A 17,334-nucleotide genomic window follows, 5' to 3' on the forward strand; every position below is an offset into this window, starting at 1 on the left:
GAGTCATGATTTTACATAAATACAAACGTTTATTTCAGTCTTAATATACACATTTTAATATGAAAGCATGGCACATGTGACAGCATAATATATCCTAATAAGATCAAACCCACGAATGGAGGAAAAACATTCAAATATTTAAATCTGTGCACAGAAAGATTATATGATAGTCTAAAACACCTTTAGACATACTAAATAAAGTGTAAAAAATGTAAAGTGTGTGGGGAAACTATAAAAGACATCATTCCAGTGTTTTATGAGATTTATAGAATAACAGAAGCTCAACAAGCAGAAGGTCTTTAGAAATCATGCATGACGGGCTCATTTATAAAACATGCCAACAGAACAAGCTCAGCTTATCGGGTTTCAATAAACAACCCAGAAAATACAGACTTCTTACAGTGACAAAATAGATTTTATTAAGAAAAACTCTGATTTGGTACATGGCAGATGCACTCTACCAGGACTATCTAGAATAATAACAAATTTCAGAAATGCATCACATCACCACCAAGAAAAACAGCCACACCTAACCCCTTATTTATATCCTATAACAACCATTTAAGTGTCTTTAATTTACTTTTTAAGCATTTTTATGTCCTCAGTTCTCCATTTTTGTTTTAAAGCGCCAATGGACAACATACTTTTGTAATATACTGTGAAATAACAGGGGACATTAATTAAATATATTGTTTTTTGCTTAAAGGCTATAATTATCACCCAGACACAAGTTTAATCTCAAACTAAATATTGAATTTATTTCAGATTAAATGCCCAAATGAATTTACGTAGACCAAAAATGTTGGATTTCAAATCTTCAGCTGATGAATCCAAACAGACTTTCAAAATAAAGGCAAAATGAGATTATGTAGAAATAGTTTGTGGTACGGGCTTAAAAAAACCCAGTGTTTTCTGAGGACCACTGATCTCCAAACTTAATCCTGGGTACAATACTTATGTTTTACTGCTCAATTGAATTTCAACGTTTCATATTATATTTCAACATAATTTGTCACAAATTTAAGTACAGAATTGAATTAAATCAAATAAAGAGCCTATAAGCCAGAATTTTACGCAGAAAAAAAAAATGTTGGCAAAAATATTTCTTGAATTCCGGTTTCCTATAGTTTTATTAAATAACTTGCTTATCTTATCTACATATTGCAAAGTCGTTTTACTAACTGTTGGCAAAACCTGCACTTCAATAAAAGTACAGACTAAATAATCATGTAAACTGTCCACCAAGCAAACGCTGGAAGACAATAAGAGGTACATGTTCTCTGGCGGTGGCACTAGTGAGACTGCAGTGATCAACAAGGCGCTCAGTGAGGCATCACTGACACATAATCGGTGACCTGAAGTACATTCATTGCATTTTTTTTCTCTGTACAGCAGTTGAGGAGTCCTGACAATAATATCAGCACAAGTAACATACAGGCTCAGTGTTCTTTAAATATCTGAATCTAGGATCCATTTCTAACTTTAACTTAACATGGAAACTGGAGATGTACATTAGGATTTATAAAGGAAAATAAATACCCCACACTCAATAATAAGATTGATGTATTGAGAAAAAGGTACACTGACTACTGCTGACTCAGCACGTCAGTGACCGTGAACATGTAACACTCTGGATTGTGGGGAAAAGCGGATGGATAATGTTGGTGTTAAAGTTTTACTCGACAAGGTAATAAAACTCCCACTTTGTTTTACTTGGAAATCTTCCTTTTCTCCGCCACCTGATTTATAATGAAACAAAGATGTGCAACAACAACAACAACAAAAAATAATCCTTCTAACATGCACATTTGCCTCTATCGGACCCCTCAGAGAGATCCGGGTTGGCGGGTCCGTTGGGCCGCACGGTCCCGTCCGGGATCCAGGACTTGTCGACGCACCTTTCCATCCTCTTCATGATCAGATCCAGCAGAACGTCGATGGCCTCGCTGACGTTCTGCCCGCTTGCAGCACTGGTCTCAAAGTATGGGATTCTGTAGAGAGGTGAAATGGTTTTTACTCAAGTAAAGCAATCAGGCCATTTTGTTAGTTAGTTAAGCATCTTAAAAGAATCCTGGTTTAATGGTTATTATAAGGACTACTGTCATTTGTCAGGTTTGTCAGAAATAAAATATAACTTTTTTTGTGCATTATTTAAAACTTTTCATGAACAGGAATACTGAACCAAAGGTTAAAGTATCATTTCATAGAGTTTTATGTGACACGCCAACAGAATAGAGTATAGTTGTTATGAAATGGATGCATCAGAAATGCATTGCATGCATATTTATTCCCCCGCTGTGACTCAATACTTTGTGGCTTCCTTTTTAAAAAACAATATTCCCACAGCTGGGCCTGTCGCAATAAATCAATTAATCTCATGATAAATTAAAATGAGCTCAATAATTTCCACTTCCATGATTTATTGTTTTTCTCTTTACCAAAAACTAGATGAGAAAAGCCTTCAGTCTGGCGCTTTTATCTCAACTAGCAAAATTTTTTTGAAGGATGGTTTTTGTTAACAGAGTCGTCATAATTCATTTTATTTGTTGTTTTGTTTATTTACTTTGGATATTTATTATGTCTTCCTGTTCCAGAGTTAAATGTTTAGTAGAATTTAAAGTTTATTGATTTTTGAGAATGTGTTCTTGCATTATTATGCCGTTACCGTTATATTACTTGAAAATGATCTCAAAACAACAATATTGTTGTTTATTGCAATAACTTCTGGGACAATTTATGGTCCAGCAACATTTGTTATTGTGACAGATTTACCCACAGCATTGCCTCCAGCACAAACAATAAGCATGCAGCAAGTGGTTTCTGGATGGTAAGTCAATAACAAAACACTTGTCTTTATGAAGCGCATACAGCAGTTAAACCAGTTGACCAAATGTTCTCCAGTTCCGTTGCGTTGCTAGGTAACGTGGCTGGGCGTGGCTGGGATTGCTAGGTAACGGCGCAGTGCCTGTTGAGTGTGACTTAACAGTTAGGAGGTTTTTGAAACGGCTCCTTTTCCAGACACCAAAAAGCAACTTATTACAAAAAAAATTTCAAGCACTTGGGTTGTTTTTAGAACAAATTAAGACCCAAATGGAAGCAAAAACAACATGGAAAATTTTGAATTTTGCGTAAAAGTCAGAGAAAAATCTCAGGATTTCAGAAATTCTAAATGTTTTCCTAAAATGTCGTCACTGGGAGCTACCTTTAGTCTTAGGATTTGTTGTGAATACGTCCCTGATCTTTTGGGTGACCTCAACCTGTTGTGTGATCTTTGGTCTTTGTGATGTCGTTTGTTCACTAATGTCAACAAACGTCTGAGGCTTTCACAGAACATCTGTGTTTATAATGAGGTTAAATTACTCCCACGTGGAATCTGTTTTAGGAGACCTCTGATGACGACTGGTTACACTCCATTTTATAGGGGTATCTGAATAAAGATGACCAAATTAAAACGCATGGCAGTTATCAGATGTTTTATTAGCAAAAAAATATTATTAAGAACCTTGTATTTAGGTCTGTCATGGTAAATTTTGATGAACAATAAATTGTCTCAGTAATTATTGCAATTGTTTTGAGACTATAGTGGCAGATTAATGTAAATCACCCTTTTAGAAACCAATAATTTAATTTTGTAAAGAACACTTTACATTGGAAGATATTTTAAATATCCAAAATAAAACATAACAAAATACAACTGTGGAAAAAGAAAAACCAACTTACCACCACAACCATGGAAAAAATTAACTATGAAGTTTCTGTAAACAAAATTGCCCTTAAAAAAATAACTGAATTAAAATGATTGAGTTCTTTTTAATTTATCGTGCAGTTAATTGGTTATTGCAACAGGCCTACATGTATTATTCAAGATCATTTTTACCGTCACATACTGTAAATCCCAATGAAATATATTGAAGTTTGTGGTTGCTAAGTGCAAACAAGTAAAAAAAAAACTAAAAAGAGAGTGTAATACCTTTTCAGGGAAATTGTAATGGGATTTTTAAATTAGCATTTGTAAATCAAATTATAATTATGTATAATCAAGGAGCATTTATGTTTCTTTAAGCATTTTTAAATGTCAACAAAGGTCTGGAACTATCACTTATTTAAGAGTCAAACTTAAAAGTTTTTCCCTTTAAGTAAAGATTGTATCAAAGTTAATTATCCGTTTACTTAAAACACCTGAGTTTGTGGTAATTTCACATAATTTATGAACTGCTGCTTGGTGAACTTCAGTAAAGGTGTGTCTAATGCCGTGAGACCAGGATATCTTACACATGTAAGCAAATATTTGCTTTTCGAGGAGGACCAGCTGCGTCTCTCAGTCTGCAGAGCAGAGTTGGGTCAACAACGCAGCCACTGCCTTCTTGACAAACTTTTGAGGGAGAGGTTTGTGCACAGATGGATCAGAAACCAGGCAGACATACCCGTATTTCTCAGCCAGTTCCCGGGCCTGGCCTTGGGTCACGGCTCTCTGGTCACTCAGGTCACATTTGTTGCCACACAGAACCACATCTGGATTTTCACAGTATGCATGAATCTGTAGCTGACCTGTGGGAAACATCCAGCCTTTAGTCGCTTCAAAGCTTTAACAAGAGCAATACATTATATTCAGTTCACTGGAACAGTAGGAGCTGCAGAAGCTCATCATAGAGTTTGTTTATGTTATTACTGTCTGTTCACCCAGATAAGTCGGATATAATAATGTTACTAAATGTAAATGTGTATTGATTATGCCTCAGTAGCATTCAACCGGACCCTTCAGGACTCACTCATCCAGTTTCTGACGTTCAGGAAACTTTGTTCATTCGTGAGATCAAACAGGAGCAGGAAACCCATCGCATCCCGGAAAAAAGCCGTCGTCAAACTTCGGAACCTGAAGAAACCATCAATGGATGGTGATAATGTCAGTTAGGATTAAATTCAGAAAGAGGAGCCATAAGGTGACTGACGTACCTCTCCTGTCCTGCTGTGTCCCACAGCTGCAGGTGGATCTTCTGTTGTCTGCCTGTTGTTCCATCTGGACCTGTTGAATTGTAGATCTGATGGGAACAAGAGACACACCAGGTCAAACATTTAATTCATCATAAACCTGTAGAAGGAAACTCCAAAACCCAAATGAAGTGTATCAGACTGGTAAAAAAAAAAACAGATTAATAGAATAAATTTGCCACAGATTATTGATGGCAACCAGAAAAATGTACCAAAGGTTTAGCTGTGTACTAATAAAGTATCTGACTTTTTGGGTCTGTTTTTACTAACTTCGCAAATCTGGAAAGGGAAATTTATTTCATTTTTCTTTGCAACACGACTTGAGCTCAGTAAGGTTGGATGGAGATCGTCTGGAAGGTGAACCTTGACCCCAAAATTTTTTTTCTTTGCTCATTTTGCATATTTTTCATTTAACTATGTAAGCTTTTATACAATATTAAACATATAAAAATAAATAAAATTTTTAAATATTAAAACATTTTATTGACTAAAATGCGACAAAATAACATTTTCCTGTAGAGAGCGCTTGATCACTTGTAGCAAATGATTCATCTGCAGCTAACAAGTACGTCTCAAATCAACACGAGTAGCTCAGGCCTTTCTGCTTGACTAAATACAGTGTAGGTCTGATTTGTTGGTTATTTTTTATACTAACTGATAAATAATTGGATAAAAAAGGTGCTCAATATGAGATTTCCTTTACAGAATTTGAACAAAGTGAAGCTAAAACTTTGACATTTAATTTGTTCTGGGTAAAACATATTTAGACACAAAGGTTTCATTTAATCATCTTAAATGCAAATCATATTTTTTAACAGTTTTGGGTTAATTACTGCTCTAACTGTGCTGTTCTCTCAGCAAATTGTCTTTTTCCGAGTCTGAATCCTCAAATTAACAATTCATCAATAATCATAAATCATTAGGATTAATCACTTCAACCCTAACAACTACTAAGATTGATTTAGTCTGATCAAAAAGCCAATTCTTGCTTTTCAAATAAATATATGCAGATAAAACCGGATCTTCTTCAAAGGTTTTAGGTTAGCACCTCTAAAGGAAGACTACTGTAAACAAGAATCAGACTCAGCTGTTTGCCAATGGTTTGAAGTGTTTAATCTTCAGAAGGGCGTTGCCTGCTGTTAATTATACTTCATATTTCAGTAGCGACATCGTTTGTAAGTGCTAAACAAGTATTGCATAATATAATGGGAATACATTTAAGCCCCAAACCAGGCAGTTATGTAGAAACGCTGGTGTGGAGCCCAAAATCTGAATAATGGTATAAATCGTCACATTGGTTGTGATGAAAATCGTGATTTCTTACCACTCTCCGTTCTCTGAAGTCTATTCCCACTGTAGTGATGAACTTGTTGTTGAACTTGCCATCTGTGTATTGGTACAGGTAGCTGGTCTTTCCCACACCAGAGTCACCCAGCGCTAGGAACTTGATGAGGTAATCATACTCCCCATCAGACATGGTGAGTCCGTAATTTCTGAAACATGAAAAAGGAGCTCAACCAAAGCGTAAAAACACTGAATAAAGCAGTGGCTAGTGCTGATGTGGCTTAAAGTAGAATTTTTTCATACCAGATCTGATTTTAATCTTTTTTTTTCCCTCACTTTCTTTCCTAAAAAAAAAGAAACTGAATAAAATATTTTCAAAAAGTGTTTTTTAATTCACTCAACCCTTCTGTTTTTGTACAACGGATTATCAGGGCGAGAATATACCAATAATAATATTAACAGAAAAGACTACATTTTACCAGAAAACTCTCCAAAATGTATATCAAAGTTTGCTCAACATTCCTCATTTGATTTTTTTATTTTTCATGTTCTCATAAAATGACAACTTTATTCTAAAAAAAAAAACAAAAAAAACAAACAAAAAAAACCTGAGCCTGGCTCTAATATTCCATCATACCATGGACCAAAACTCAAAGTCCAAATAAACAGAATGTTGTGAATCAAGATGGCCGCCCTTCAAACGCTGACATCAGTCTGAACGATGGAAACCCAACAAGTTCATTGGTGGAAAAAAAAAATCCCAATTTTTTAAAAGTTAATTCTTCAAAAACCAAAAATTAAATGAATGGTAAAATCAACCACCCAGCCCTACTTGTGGTAATTTCTCAGATATTACAATAAATTGCGTATTATAGTGTTGGAATCAGAATAATTGTAATTAGTCTGACATTATATTGGCAGAAATATTCACTCCTTTAAATCCAAAGGATTTAATATGAAGTGGGTTCACCCTTTCCAGTTATACCAGCTCTGGTAGGAAGGTTCTCCAAAGGGTTTAGGGAATATCTGAGCATTCTTCAAGAAGAGCATATGTAAGGTCACACACTGTTGTATGAGAAGGGGAGCTCAGTCAAGACGGAAAAGGAAAGGATCATCTTCAAACTATTCCCACAAAGTTGGGGGCATGAAATTGTCCAAATATCTCAGTTTAGCACAGCATTAAGAGCTCCTTTCAATGCAACCAAAGAGCCAAGCCCACAACATAATCCTCCCTCCACCAAACTTTACACAATGCCTGCGCTCACCTCCTGCTAACGGCCAAACCCAGATTAGTTTTGGATGATTCATCTTTCCAGAGACACATCTCCACCGCCCTACAGTCCAGCAGTACGTTGCTCAACTCCACTGCAGCCGTTGCTTTGCATACACATGAAAATGTAAGGCTTACATGCGACTGAATGTTGGTGGAAACCCAAACCAAGAAGTTTCCTTTCTACTAACCATTCCTGAAGGCAACATAAAGCTCTCCACCACGTTGCTACCAAATATTCTACAATAAATCTTTGGCCTTATTATTACAAAGTGAAAGAAACGTATGACTTGACTTATGATGCAGTGGAGTCCAGGGCTGCAACTAATGATTACTTTAATAATCAATTATTTTGATTATTCTGACTATTAATATGACTTTTTAAAAGTGGCACATTCTGCAGACTTTAATTGACCACTTAAGACTTTTTATACAATATTAGAAAAACATTACAAGATTAACTTAAACAAGTAAAATTCCTTTTTTTGAATCAGAAAATAACATTTTATTGACTAAATGCAATAACAGCATTTCTTTAGTGTATGCTTGATTATTTTAGAGAAGAAACAAAAAATAAAATAAAATACTTCCAAAATCAGCATGTAAAAAGCTGAAAGCTGCTGAGTTTTACATATTTACAGAAAAATAAGGATTATTTTAATTGCAAATGCAAGATGTATATATTTTTTGAGCAGTTTTGGCTGCTGTTCCTTCAATGAATTGCCTTTTTTTTGCGTCTGTATGCCCAAAATACTTTTTGTCGTAAAGTTGATCTAAATTACTAAGTTTAAAAGTCACTACCACTCTACAAGTTCACCCTTTTATAGTAACATCTGGTTGCAAAAAAGAGCAAATGTATAAGAAATAAGGGGGATTAAAAAGAAAAGATAGCCTATAATGCCACAGTGAGTACTAGTATGCTGTCACCAGTAAAACAACTACCCCTCTGTGCCTTTTATTCAAATAAATGGAGCAAACATTACCTTTACTGACCACTTCCTGGCTTTTAAAACAAACTCTTCAACAATATAATTCATACCATCAAGTTATAGTTTCTATCTTAAATGTGATACTTTTTTCTTCAGAGAATGAAAAGAAAAAAACAATCATCACTTGCTGAAGATGAAGCTGTTTTTGACTGTAAACAAACCTGAAATGAGCAAAATTAAGACTGAATGCAGACCTGTGTTCATATTTGCATGGAAACTCTCTTAACTTGCCCAGACCATCGAAATGTAAGAGTCACTTCTTTTACGTCTGACAATGAAACTGCCAGGGTCATCCACAAACTGTTCAAGTCAATTACAATAGAGATCTGTTTAAATTCGTGAGTTCATATTGAAACCTGTGAAGTCCTACTTATGACCCAAAATTACAAAAAATAAGTAAATAAATTGCTGAATTTCAACTATTTTAATATTGTAATAAAATGTCTGCTTTTTAGTGCTTAGAATAAACACAAATAATTGACTTGTCAAAGTTACTGGATTCAGCCAAAGTCCTGTCACTGTTTCTTACTGTCCAACAACATTTTAAAGCTTAAAAATAGAGACTAACATTCAGACTTCAAGCAAAAAGATATTTGGGTTGAGTTAAATCCTGAAATTAAGAAATCATATTTAAAATTTCAGATGAAATCGAGGCTTTGCCTGGGCTAATTAGGCATGTTCTCAGATGTGAAGTCAATTTATTTTTGTATATGAAAAAAGGAAAATAAATTAACAGACTGGTTAAAAATAATGCTGCTCATCTTCAGGTAGCAACCAAATCCAGCTTTGTTGGATCAAAACATTACCAATTTATGCCAGTATTTTATTTAGAAGTACACAAATAATGAACAACAGTAGGATTTAGTAAAAAGGCAAGAAACACAACTTCTAGCATGCCACAACATCTAAAGTCCTATAAGTGAAAGTGTTTATTTTACAAAGTTGATCAAAGCAGCACTGATCCAATTAGAAAAGCTTCAGACATTCAACAGAAGGAAGTTAGTCAGTTTTCCTAACAACAATAAAAAACACGCCGTGCTCTGCTGAGTAGAAATGAAGCACAATCTGATGTTGAAAACTGAATTCTGTGTCACATTTCCTGCAATTCAACTCGCCTCCCTTCACCCAAGTTGTGAAACTGAACAGCGTTACAACAGGATTTGGTGAAAATCCCTTTTGCATGTCACTTTACTCTTGGGTTGCAAAATATTATGAAAACATTGAAACAGGCAGGAAACACAGTTGATTATTGCAGTAACAAAACGAAGCGATTAATGCAACGTTGCTCATCTCTAAATTGCGTGTGGGCTTCGAGGCTCATAGATTTTAATCAGCATGCAGACCGAAAACACATAATGTGTTACAGTTACCCACTTACTGCAGACCAGAACGCTGTGCACCAAGTAAAATCAAGCATGCATAACACTTAGATAAACATATCTAAGTGTTATGTTTACCTAAGTTGATAAATGGTCTATATCAACCATATAGACAATATATGGTATTGATGACATACCATATATTGGTATGTCATCAATATATACAGAAAATATTTGCCACAACACCTACGTCATGGGCAAAAAGTAAAATCTTCTCACTAATGTGTAAATTTATGTAATACGAAAACAGCAAATTAATCTCAACTCTAAAAAAACAAACTTCTTCCAGGCACATAGTTCTGTTTTATAGCATAATCAAGTTCAGTTGCTATAAAAATGCTATATATATATATATATATATATATATATATATATATATATATATATATATATATACAGTATATACCATATATATATATATATACTGTATATATCAAATATGACAAAATAAATGTTGCTTCCTAATTTAATGCTTTGAAATTGGGCCTCTGTCTCTTTAAAAATTCCTGCTCGTTCTGAAACTCCACCTTCAGGAAGTAATCACAAAATGATTGATTAACCCTTTAAACAGTTTCATTGAGAAGTAGCTGGTATTATGAGGTCAGTAGATGTGCAGTTCCACCAGGTATTTGCCAATTGCTGCTGGCTAGTCTGAAGGGGCTGAGAGGGCGAGAGCTGCTCTGTGAGGCAGAAGCTCCTCTGAGGAGGAGCTTCACCTAGAAAAGAGGAGGAGATACACATTCGGTCCCTCCAGGCGTTTTGCAGAGCTGAATGGTTGCCATGGAGATTAAAGGATTTCTCAAACATGCATGAAAGAATCAAAGCAACACTACAGGTATGTTTTTGATGATGGCAACATCAAATCATGATGTAAAGCTCAGAAAAGTTGCCGCTTTAAAATGAAATCCTGGGAGAAAAACAAAAATACTAATATGATTTCTGAGCCTCTATTTTATCACTTTTACTTTCTGTCTTGGTCTTCTAGCTGCTGGAAAATATGCAAATCATCACCAAATTTAGCCTGAACTACTGAAAGAAATTGCTCTCGGTGTTTTACAATGATCTATGGCAATCTTCTTGGTGAGTTCTCATTAATGCCATTCCTTTAAAACAAGGCGTATTATTAGGATGCTTCACTGCATTACTTCGTAAGTATTCTTCCTATCTGGCCTAAATGTAGTAAAACCTCTGTCAGTAAAAATCAATTTTCAAAGCATTTCAATGTCCAAATTTCATAAACATTCTGGCCAGTAAAAAAACCCACTTCGTTTCGACTACTGGGTGCAAGATTTTCATTAGCAACACTTCACTAATTACTGGTGAAGAAGTTCAAAGAAGGCAAAGATGTGTCATATGATCAGTTAGGATTTCAGACAAGCCTTGCATTCTTTCCCTGCATGCACCACTGAGCCTTTCATCCGAACCCATAAGCTGATTAGAGGCTTGTGCAAAATCTACAGTCATGGTAAATGTGGTGGACTGTAAATGGGTGCAAGAAAACACAAATTTGACCAAAAATGGTGAGTTTACAGTCCAACTTCTAACTGCAGTCATGAACTAAAGTCTTGTTTTGACTCACATAGGCAAGATGTTCAGGGTAAACTTTTATGTGCACCTTGCAGAGATTTCTGAGCTTCTAGATGTGACTCAAGCAGAAGCAGCTGGCAGAACAAATCTTGAAAATTTGAATGAATTTTTTGTGCTTATATCAAATGAGTTACTTTTTCCTACAGATTAAATATGAATAAAGATGTTAGAATTGCAATCAAAACATAAAACTAGCTTCTATTTTTTAAATTCCCTTAATTTTACTTTAACAGAAGCCCATTAAATGGAAAATGTCTAAATTAGATGTATTTTAATAACTGCAGTAAACCTTCTTTGGAATACAAGACACAGTTTAAAATTAGATCTCAATTTTAAGATAAGATCTAAACTGTAGCACTGCCACAGCTTAATGCCGCCATTGCTGTGGGTCAGAAAGAAAAACAGACAAGCTATCTTATGTCACATGAACAAGAATACAATATTTAAATATTAACCTATTTAGTAAGCTACAGTTTTAGTTATAAGGAAGTTGATAAACTGAAGGCTTCACACGTTTTGTAAACTTTCCACTCCTTTGACTGCTGCAACTTTAGCCCAGATTACACCTTTAAACTCCTCATATTTGTTTAGGGTTAAAGTTTTTTCTTTTAGTGAGAAAGAAGGTGGCTCTAGATCCATCAATTTAGCAATAAATATCTGGTAACCAGGAAAGTTGATTTCAAGTTTATAGTCTGCACAAATTGTAAAAGGAAAAAAAATTGATTGCATAAAAATGTTAAAGGTATTTGTACTTGTTAAATAGTAAATTATGTTTGACGTCTAGTCTGCTTTTTATAGGAACTAAGGTGACCAGTTTTGCTGCTTAAGTCAGCCAAATATACCCCAGATTATTTCAATTTGTAAACGCCAGAATAATAAAAACATTTGAATTGTTTTTAATTATTTCTACTAATTCTGACATGTACATACACTTCCTTAGCATTTGGTAGAAACCCTATAAACTACATGACTACAGGTGTCCTCCCAGAGCTTCTATAGTTTGCTGTAATTTTGACCCATTTCTCCTGACAGTTCTGATGCATATTCTTTGATTGATGCCGATTGTACTTATAAATGGCAATTCTATCTCTTAAAGTAATGGCTTCTTCCTGTCCAAGTGGCCTTCAGTCCATGAGGACTTGTATTATTAGATAATGGAAACAGTCACCATCTGGGGGTTGATATTCATATTCCCAACCAAAACATTAAACAAAATTAAATATTTACAAGCTAAGTAATATAAAGATTATGTCAACTTATGAATCTGAAGAAAGTAATAAATTCTTTAAAAGGTGTCTCATTAATTTGATATTCAGAACTGACCAAAAATAGGACAATAATACCCTAATTTTATGTCCCCCAGAAAAAGAAAAACATGTAAACATCTGATTTTAACTGAAAATCAATTACCATATTTTCCACACTATAAGTCTTGCATTAAGACTTTATCCCTATAGTTTTGCTGGTCCTGAACTTGTAGTCAGGAGCAACCTGTGCAGGGTATTTTTTTACTCTTCATGATGTGTTTTTTGCAATAAATATTAATTCATTCTGAAGGAAATGAACCAAGAATTAAACATTACCATCTGCAGCCATGAGGAAAACTAATCACCAGCTGAAAGCTAGATGGCCAGAGCTGGAAGAACGAGTCCACAGTTGGATACATAAAAAAGGTGCTGCTAATGTTTTGACAATTTGTGCTACCTCATCAGATTTCCCATCTAGATAGCTATATGCGTTGGTGCTACCTTTTGAAACCACTGGAACAGCTGTTGAGGCTTATGAACGGTGTAGATGCAAAGGAGACAAATACATAAATCACTCATGATTTTCCTTGGTGTTACCGCTTCATACAACGCAATTACCTTTCTATCACCCCAGATTCACTGCATGCGTCTCTGCTTTGCCCCGCTGCGCACTTCGCCAGCGGAGCCGTTCCTCACCACCCTGATTGTACTCCAGTGCATTTTTTCCTCTTCATGTATTTTGTTGATTAAAGTGCCTAGTATTCCATAAAATACAGTATATATAAAGAGCCTATACATTGTTGTTGTTTATTTATTTCTAAAGGAACAATGCACATCACATAATATGCCAGAGTTAGCCACAGAGGCTAGTTTTCATCTGTAGTCCCTTTGCATGAAAGCGATACATCAAGTTGGAGCTCTGGTACTTGATTGTGGTAAGGCACAAAGAGCTTTTCCTGTTTTCACTAATTAAAATCTAGTAAATTTGAAAACCGTGTCGTTTAAACAGAATAGCCACAACCATGGAGCACAAAAGCACACTTTTCCTCTTCTTATAGTCAACCTTAGTTAAACCCCTGAAAATAAACTCATACCGGTACTTAATTTCAGCAAAAACCAGGTCACAGAATTACAAAACCACAAAGCTGGAAGTACAGATTGCGTCAGCATATTTCTGAAGATTATATCTGCCTAATCAGACGTTTCCTTACAGAGCACTACCACAGTTCTAACATGTCTTAATCTTGCCCAAGCTAATGAGCTGAACAGGGAAGTACAAGTCACAGTATGTCGTGTGTGGCATTTCTAACACACCAAGTCTTTTGCAGAACCATTTCTAATTCACCTTGCTACTCCCAGGTCCTACCACAGTTGTGCAAAGGAAGCCAGAGCATCATCTTCCGTTGTGTTGAGCAAGAGAGCAAAACACTTTCGACAATTTTAGATAAGGTTATTCAGAAGCTCTCCTGTCTCCATCAGTCTGGAAACTCTCCAAATTAGCAACATGACACTGGTTTCGTGACAAACAGGTGGAAATGTCCTACACAATAAATCCTGATCTGAAGTAAGTGCCTGCAGCCTTTGTAAAAGCCTAATATGTTAACTTTAAAAAACAGGCTTTAATTGCTCAGAAAGCGTGGGAGTTAATCTAACTTGGAAGCAAAAAGAAATGAGATTAAGACAGTCTCATGTTTCACAGAACCTTTTAAACAGACAACAAGTGAGTCCCTGTTCTACCAGAAGACCAGACCTCCCTGGAAAAGGCCAGAGAGAGGGCATTTAAATAGCATCACAGAATAACCTCTGGTGCCTTCTTTAAATCAAATTATTTTGTGTTATTTTAAGCAACAGAAGTTACTTGAAAAGGTTTTAAATAAAGCACATATCTTGAAAGTCTGAGCTGAGCTCAATGCATTTTATCTCTTTCAGTGGGAGCGATCCTTGTGGCTGTTTCTGCCAGCCAGAAAAGCTTTAATCATTTGTCAAGGATAAAGTGGAGGACCCACCCTGGGCAGCGGTCCAAAGCAGTGGAAGCAGTGGGGATGGGGGGGGGGAATCCAGATATGCAAATAAACACTTCTGAGTAACTTATGGAGCTACAAATATAGAAGGGCCAACATGAACCAAACAGTATCTTGAATCTTTATAAACGTTGCTGCCACATTGCAGCACCATGTGAGGACTTATCAGCAGCAGCAACAGGTTGTAAGACGCATTTCAAACCGATTTCCACGCAAAGTCACCATCATCCCCAATCAATTAACTTAAAGAAACAGAAAAACTAATGATCCTCAGCTGGTCCTCATGTGGCTGCAACTGAGGGGTCACCTGACCTCATATACATGGAATAATCCCCTTTCCTCCCAACTCTGAACTGAACTCTGGATTGAAAAGTCAACTTTCCAACTTACAGAGCCAGGAATATATCTAATAATACCGGAATAAGTGAGGAACTCTACCTCGTCTTGTTAGTGTCGGTTATAGCCAACAGCTCTGAGACAGAGCAGGTGGAAAATGCTCCTCAAAGTAAGTTCAACATGACTTTTTAACGCTCCCACGAAGCAAACGCCAAGCGGAGTAAAGTTTTAAGTTTTCAGCGTCTTGCTAACTCCTGACGGATGCTACCAGCCAGCCTGGCTCTTACGGCTGACATTTCCTGAAAGCGGAGTTACTCACCAGCCCCGGGGCGTAGTTGCTGCTCGCTGCCTCCTTCTCTGTAGAAAAAAAAAACCTCCCTAAAATAACCCGAGAATACTTTAGATTGACGTATTAAAGTAGCGCTTTAGTTTGTCCGTCGCCTGTGGCCCATCGGTGTACGTGGGAACAGCCTCATTGACTCTGAGCACCACCTTAACTTTCCGAGCTGTGCGCCGTCAGCCCCCCGGTGAGAAACAGCTCCTCCCCGCGGAGCTCACGGCGGTTAACCGACGACTAACGGCCGTTAACACAACGACAGCCGGGTCCACTGGGCTCCAGGGGGGGATACTTCACCAAAACCGAGGCGATAATCAAACCAGGATTGTCTGCTTATCCTGATTTAACCCATCATTAATTCAGTTTCACAAAAGCAGCGCCCAGGGCCGGCCCAAACTTGTTCAGGGCCCTCAAGCAGAACTTGATTTGGGGCCCTTCAAGCTCCTGCTGTCACCCTCTCCCAGGGAAAATAGCAACTGGCAAGAAGTCGCTAAAGTTGTCATTGCCTACAATGGATTATTTTCCATCTGCATGTAATTTTAAAGGATATTGCAGAGGAGAAAAAATGTAAAAGGAAAAAAAAGTCACCTTTATTATATCTGTAGCAGTTTCTTTTAGAAATTTTTCTCTTTTTTTAAGGATTTTTTTTACTCTACTGGTTCACAGTAGATAGACAGAAAAGTGGGTTATGAGAGAGTGGAGAAGAAGAAGAATTACTTTATTCATCCCAGCAGGGAAATTATTTTGCAGTTACAGCAAGAATTTTTTATACACAGATTAAGACACACATGACAGGAGCTGCGTCTGCAGGCAGCCAGCTGAGCCGGCGCCATTTTTGAAGGAGGACATGCGGCAAAGGTCATCAGGACCAGGAGTCGAACCCGCGACGTCCGCGGGTCTAAGGCCTCCAAATGTGGGGCATGCTAACCCCCTGCGCCACCACAGCACGCAGGGGGTGGCGCAGGGCGCAGACATTCAGCAAAGCTCAACAGGCTGGGCTCGAACCTGGAGATTTTTCCTTTTTCAACGACTGCATACTTTGTATAAAACTCACAAGCTGATATTGGGTGAGTTATGTTAACTTTGGGGGGATTTCTATGAATATAAACAATATTCAAGTATTAGGAAATTATGAATTATAGTCAGTTTCTTTGGGAACAACATGGTGTTATTGGCCACAGGACATATTAGATCTACCAGGCATCAATTCATGTTCACTCGTTCACGTACTGTGATTTGCATTAGTAAAAATGACTTTTCTGAAGTGAACAGGGCACCAAAATTAGCTCCAACCCAAAATTTCTTCTGTTTTGTGCCACCTAAATGTTTCAGATCAAACTAATTTTAACATCAGACAAAGCTAACCTGAGTAAATACAAAAAAAAAACATTTTTAAAAGGAGACTGTGCCTAATCTGCATAAACATGAAAGCTTTAAATCATGAATAATCTGACTCGCCTAAATAGAACCCATGCAACAACATCAAGAAAACATACACACAAAAATCTAGAACATATAAGAAACAAAGAGATTAAATAATATATATAATATTTCCCCAACATGCCAGCCAGTCCACTTCTAAATAAATAGAAACAAAGAAGATGCTTTATGTGTAGCCTAGTCAAAGTAGACTCATGTCTGATTGAGATACAAAATGTTTTCTCAATTTCATTGCATCAACAATTTTAAATATAACATTCACTAAATGTTTACAAGATGATTTTGCTTCCACATGAGATAATTTAGTGTCACTGGAATATTTTGTGTCATTTTTGTCAGACCTCTTCTCTGCATCTTTTACAGTAGCTCATGTATCTTAAGGCTCTAAGTGAAAGTTTGGCATAGAAAAACAAAACACTGGAGTGTATTGAAAACATTGAGAAAAATACTGCCAG

General features: G+C 36.4%; 1 protein-coding gene across 2 annotated transcripts; it reads right to left on the minus strand.

The window, feature by feature from the left end:
* Positions 1-9: 9 nt before the first annotated feature.
* Positions 10-15,757, minus strand: rab27a (RAB27A, member RAS oncogene family). 2 transcript variants are annotated; one of them, XM_005807706.2, is made up of 6 exons: positions 15,422-15,757; positions 6,314-6,482; positions 4,954-5,039; positions 4,770-4,873; positions 4,425-4,548; positions 10-1,991 (listed from the first exon to the last, which is right to left on the minus strand). In XM_005807706.2, the coding sequence occupies exons 2-6, from the start codon at positions 6,464-6,466 to the stop codon at positions 1,796-1,798; spliced, it is 663 nt and encodes a 220-aa protein (XP_005807763.1). In that variant the 5' UTR covers positions 6,467-6,482; positions 15,422-15,757; the 3' UTR covers positions 10-1,795. The 2 variants fall into 2 exon arrangements, with proteins under 2 accessions (XP_005807763.1, XP_023188692.1); XM_023332924.1 differs by lacking the exon at positions 15,422-15,757 and adding an exon at positions 15,205-15,380.
* Positions 15,758-17,334: the final 1,577 nt, after the last annotated feature.

The sequence above is a fragment of the Xiphophorus maculatus genome, chromosome 4, assembly GCF_002775205.1.
Source record: "Xiphophorus maculatus strain JP 163 A chromosome 4, X_maculatus-5.0-male, whole genome shotgun sequence".
In the NCBI taxonomy this organism is placed as follows: domain Eukaryota; kingdom Metazoa; phylum Chordata; class Actinopteri; order Cyprinodontiformes; family Poeciliidae; genus Xiphophorus; species Xiphophorus maculatus.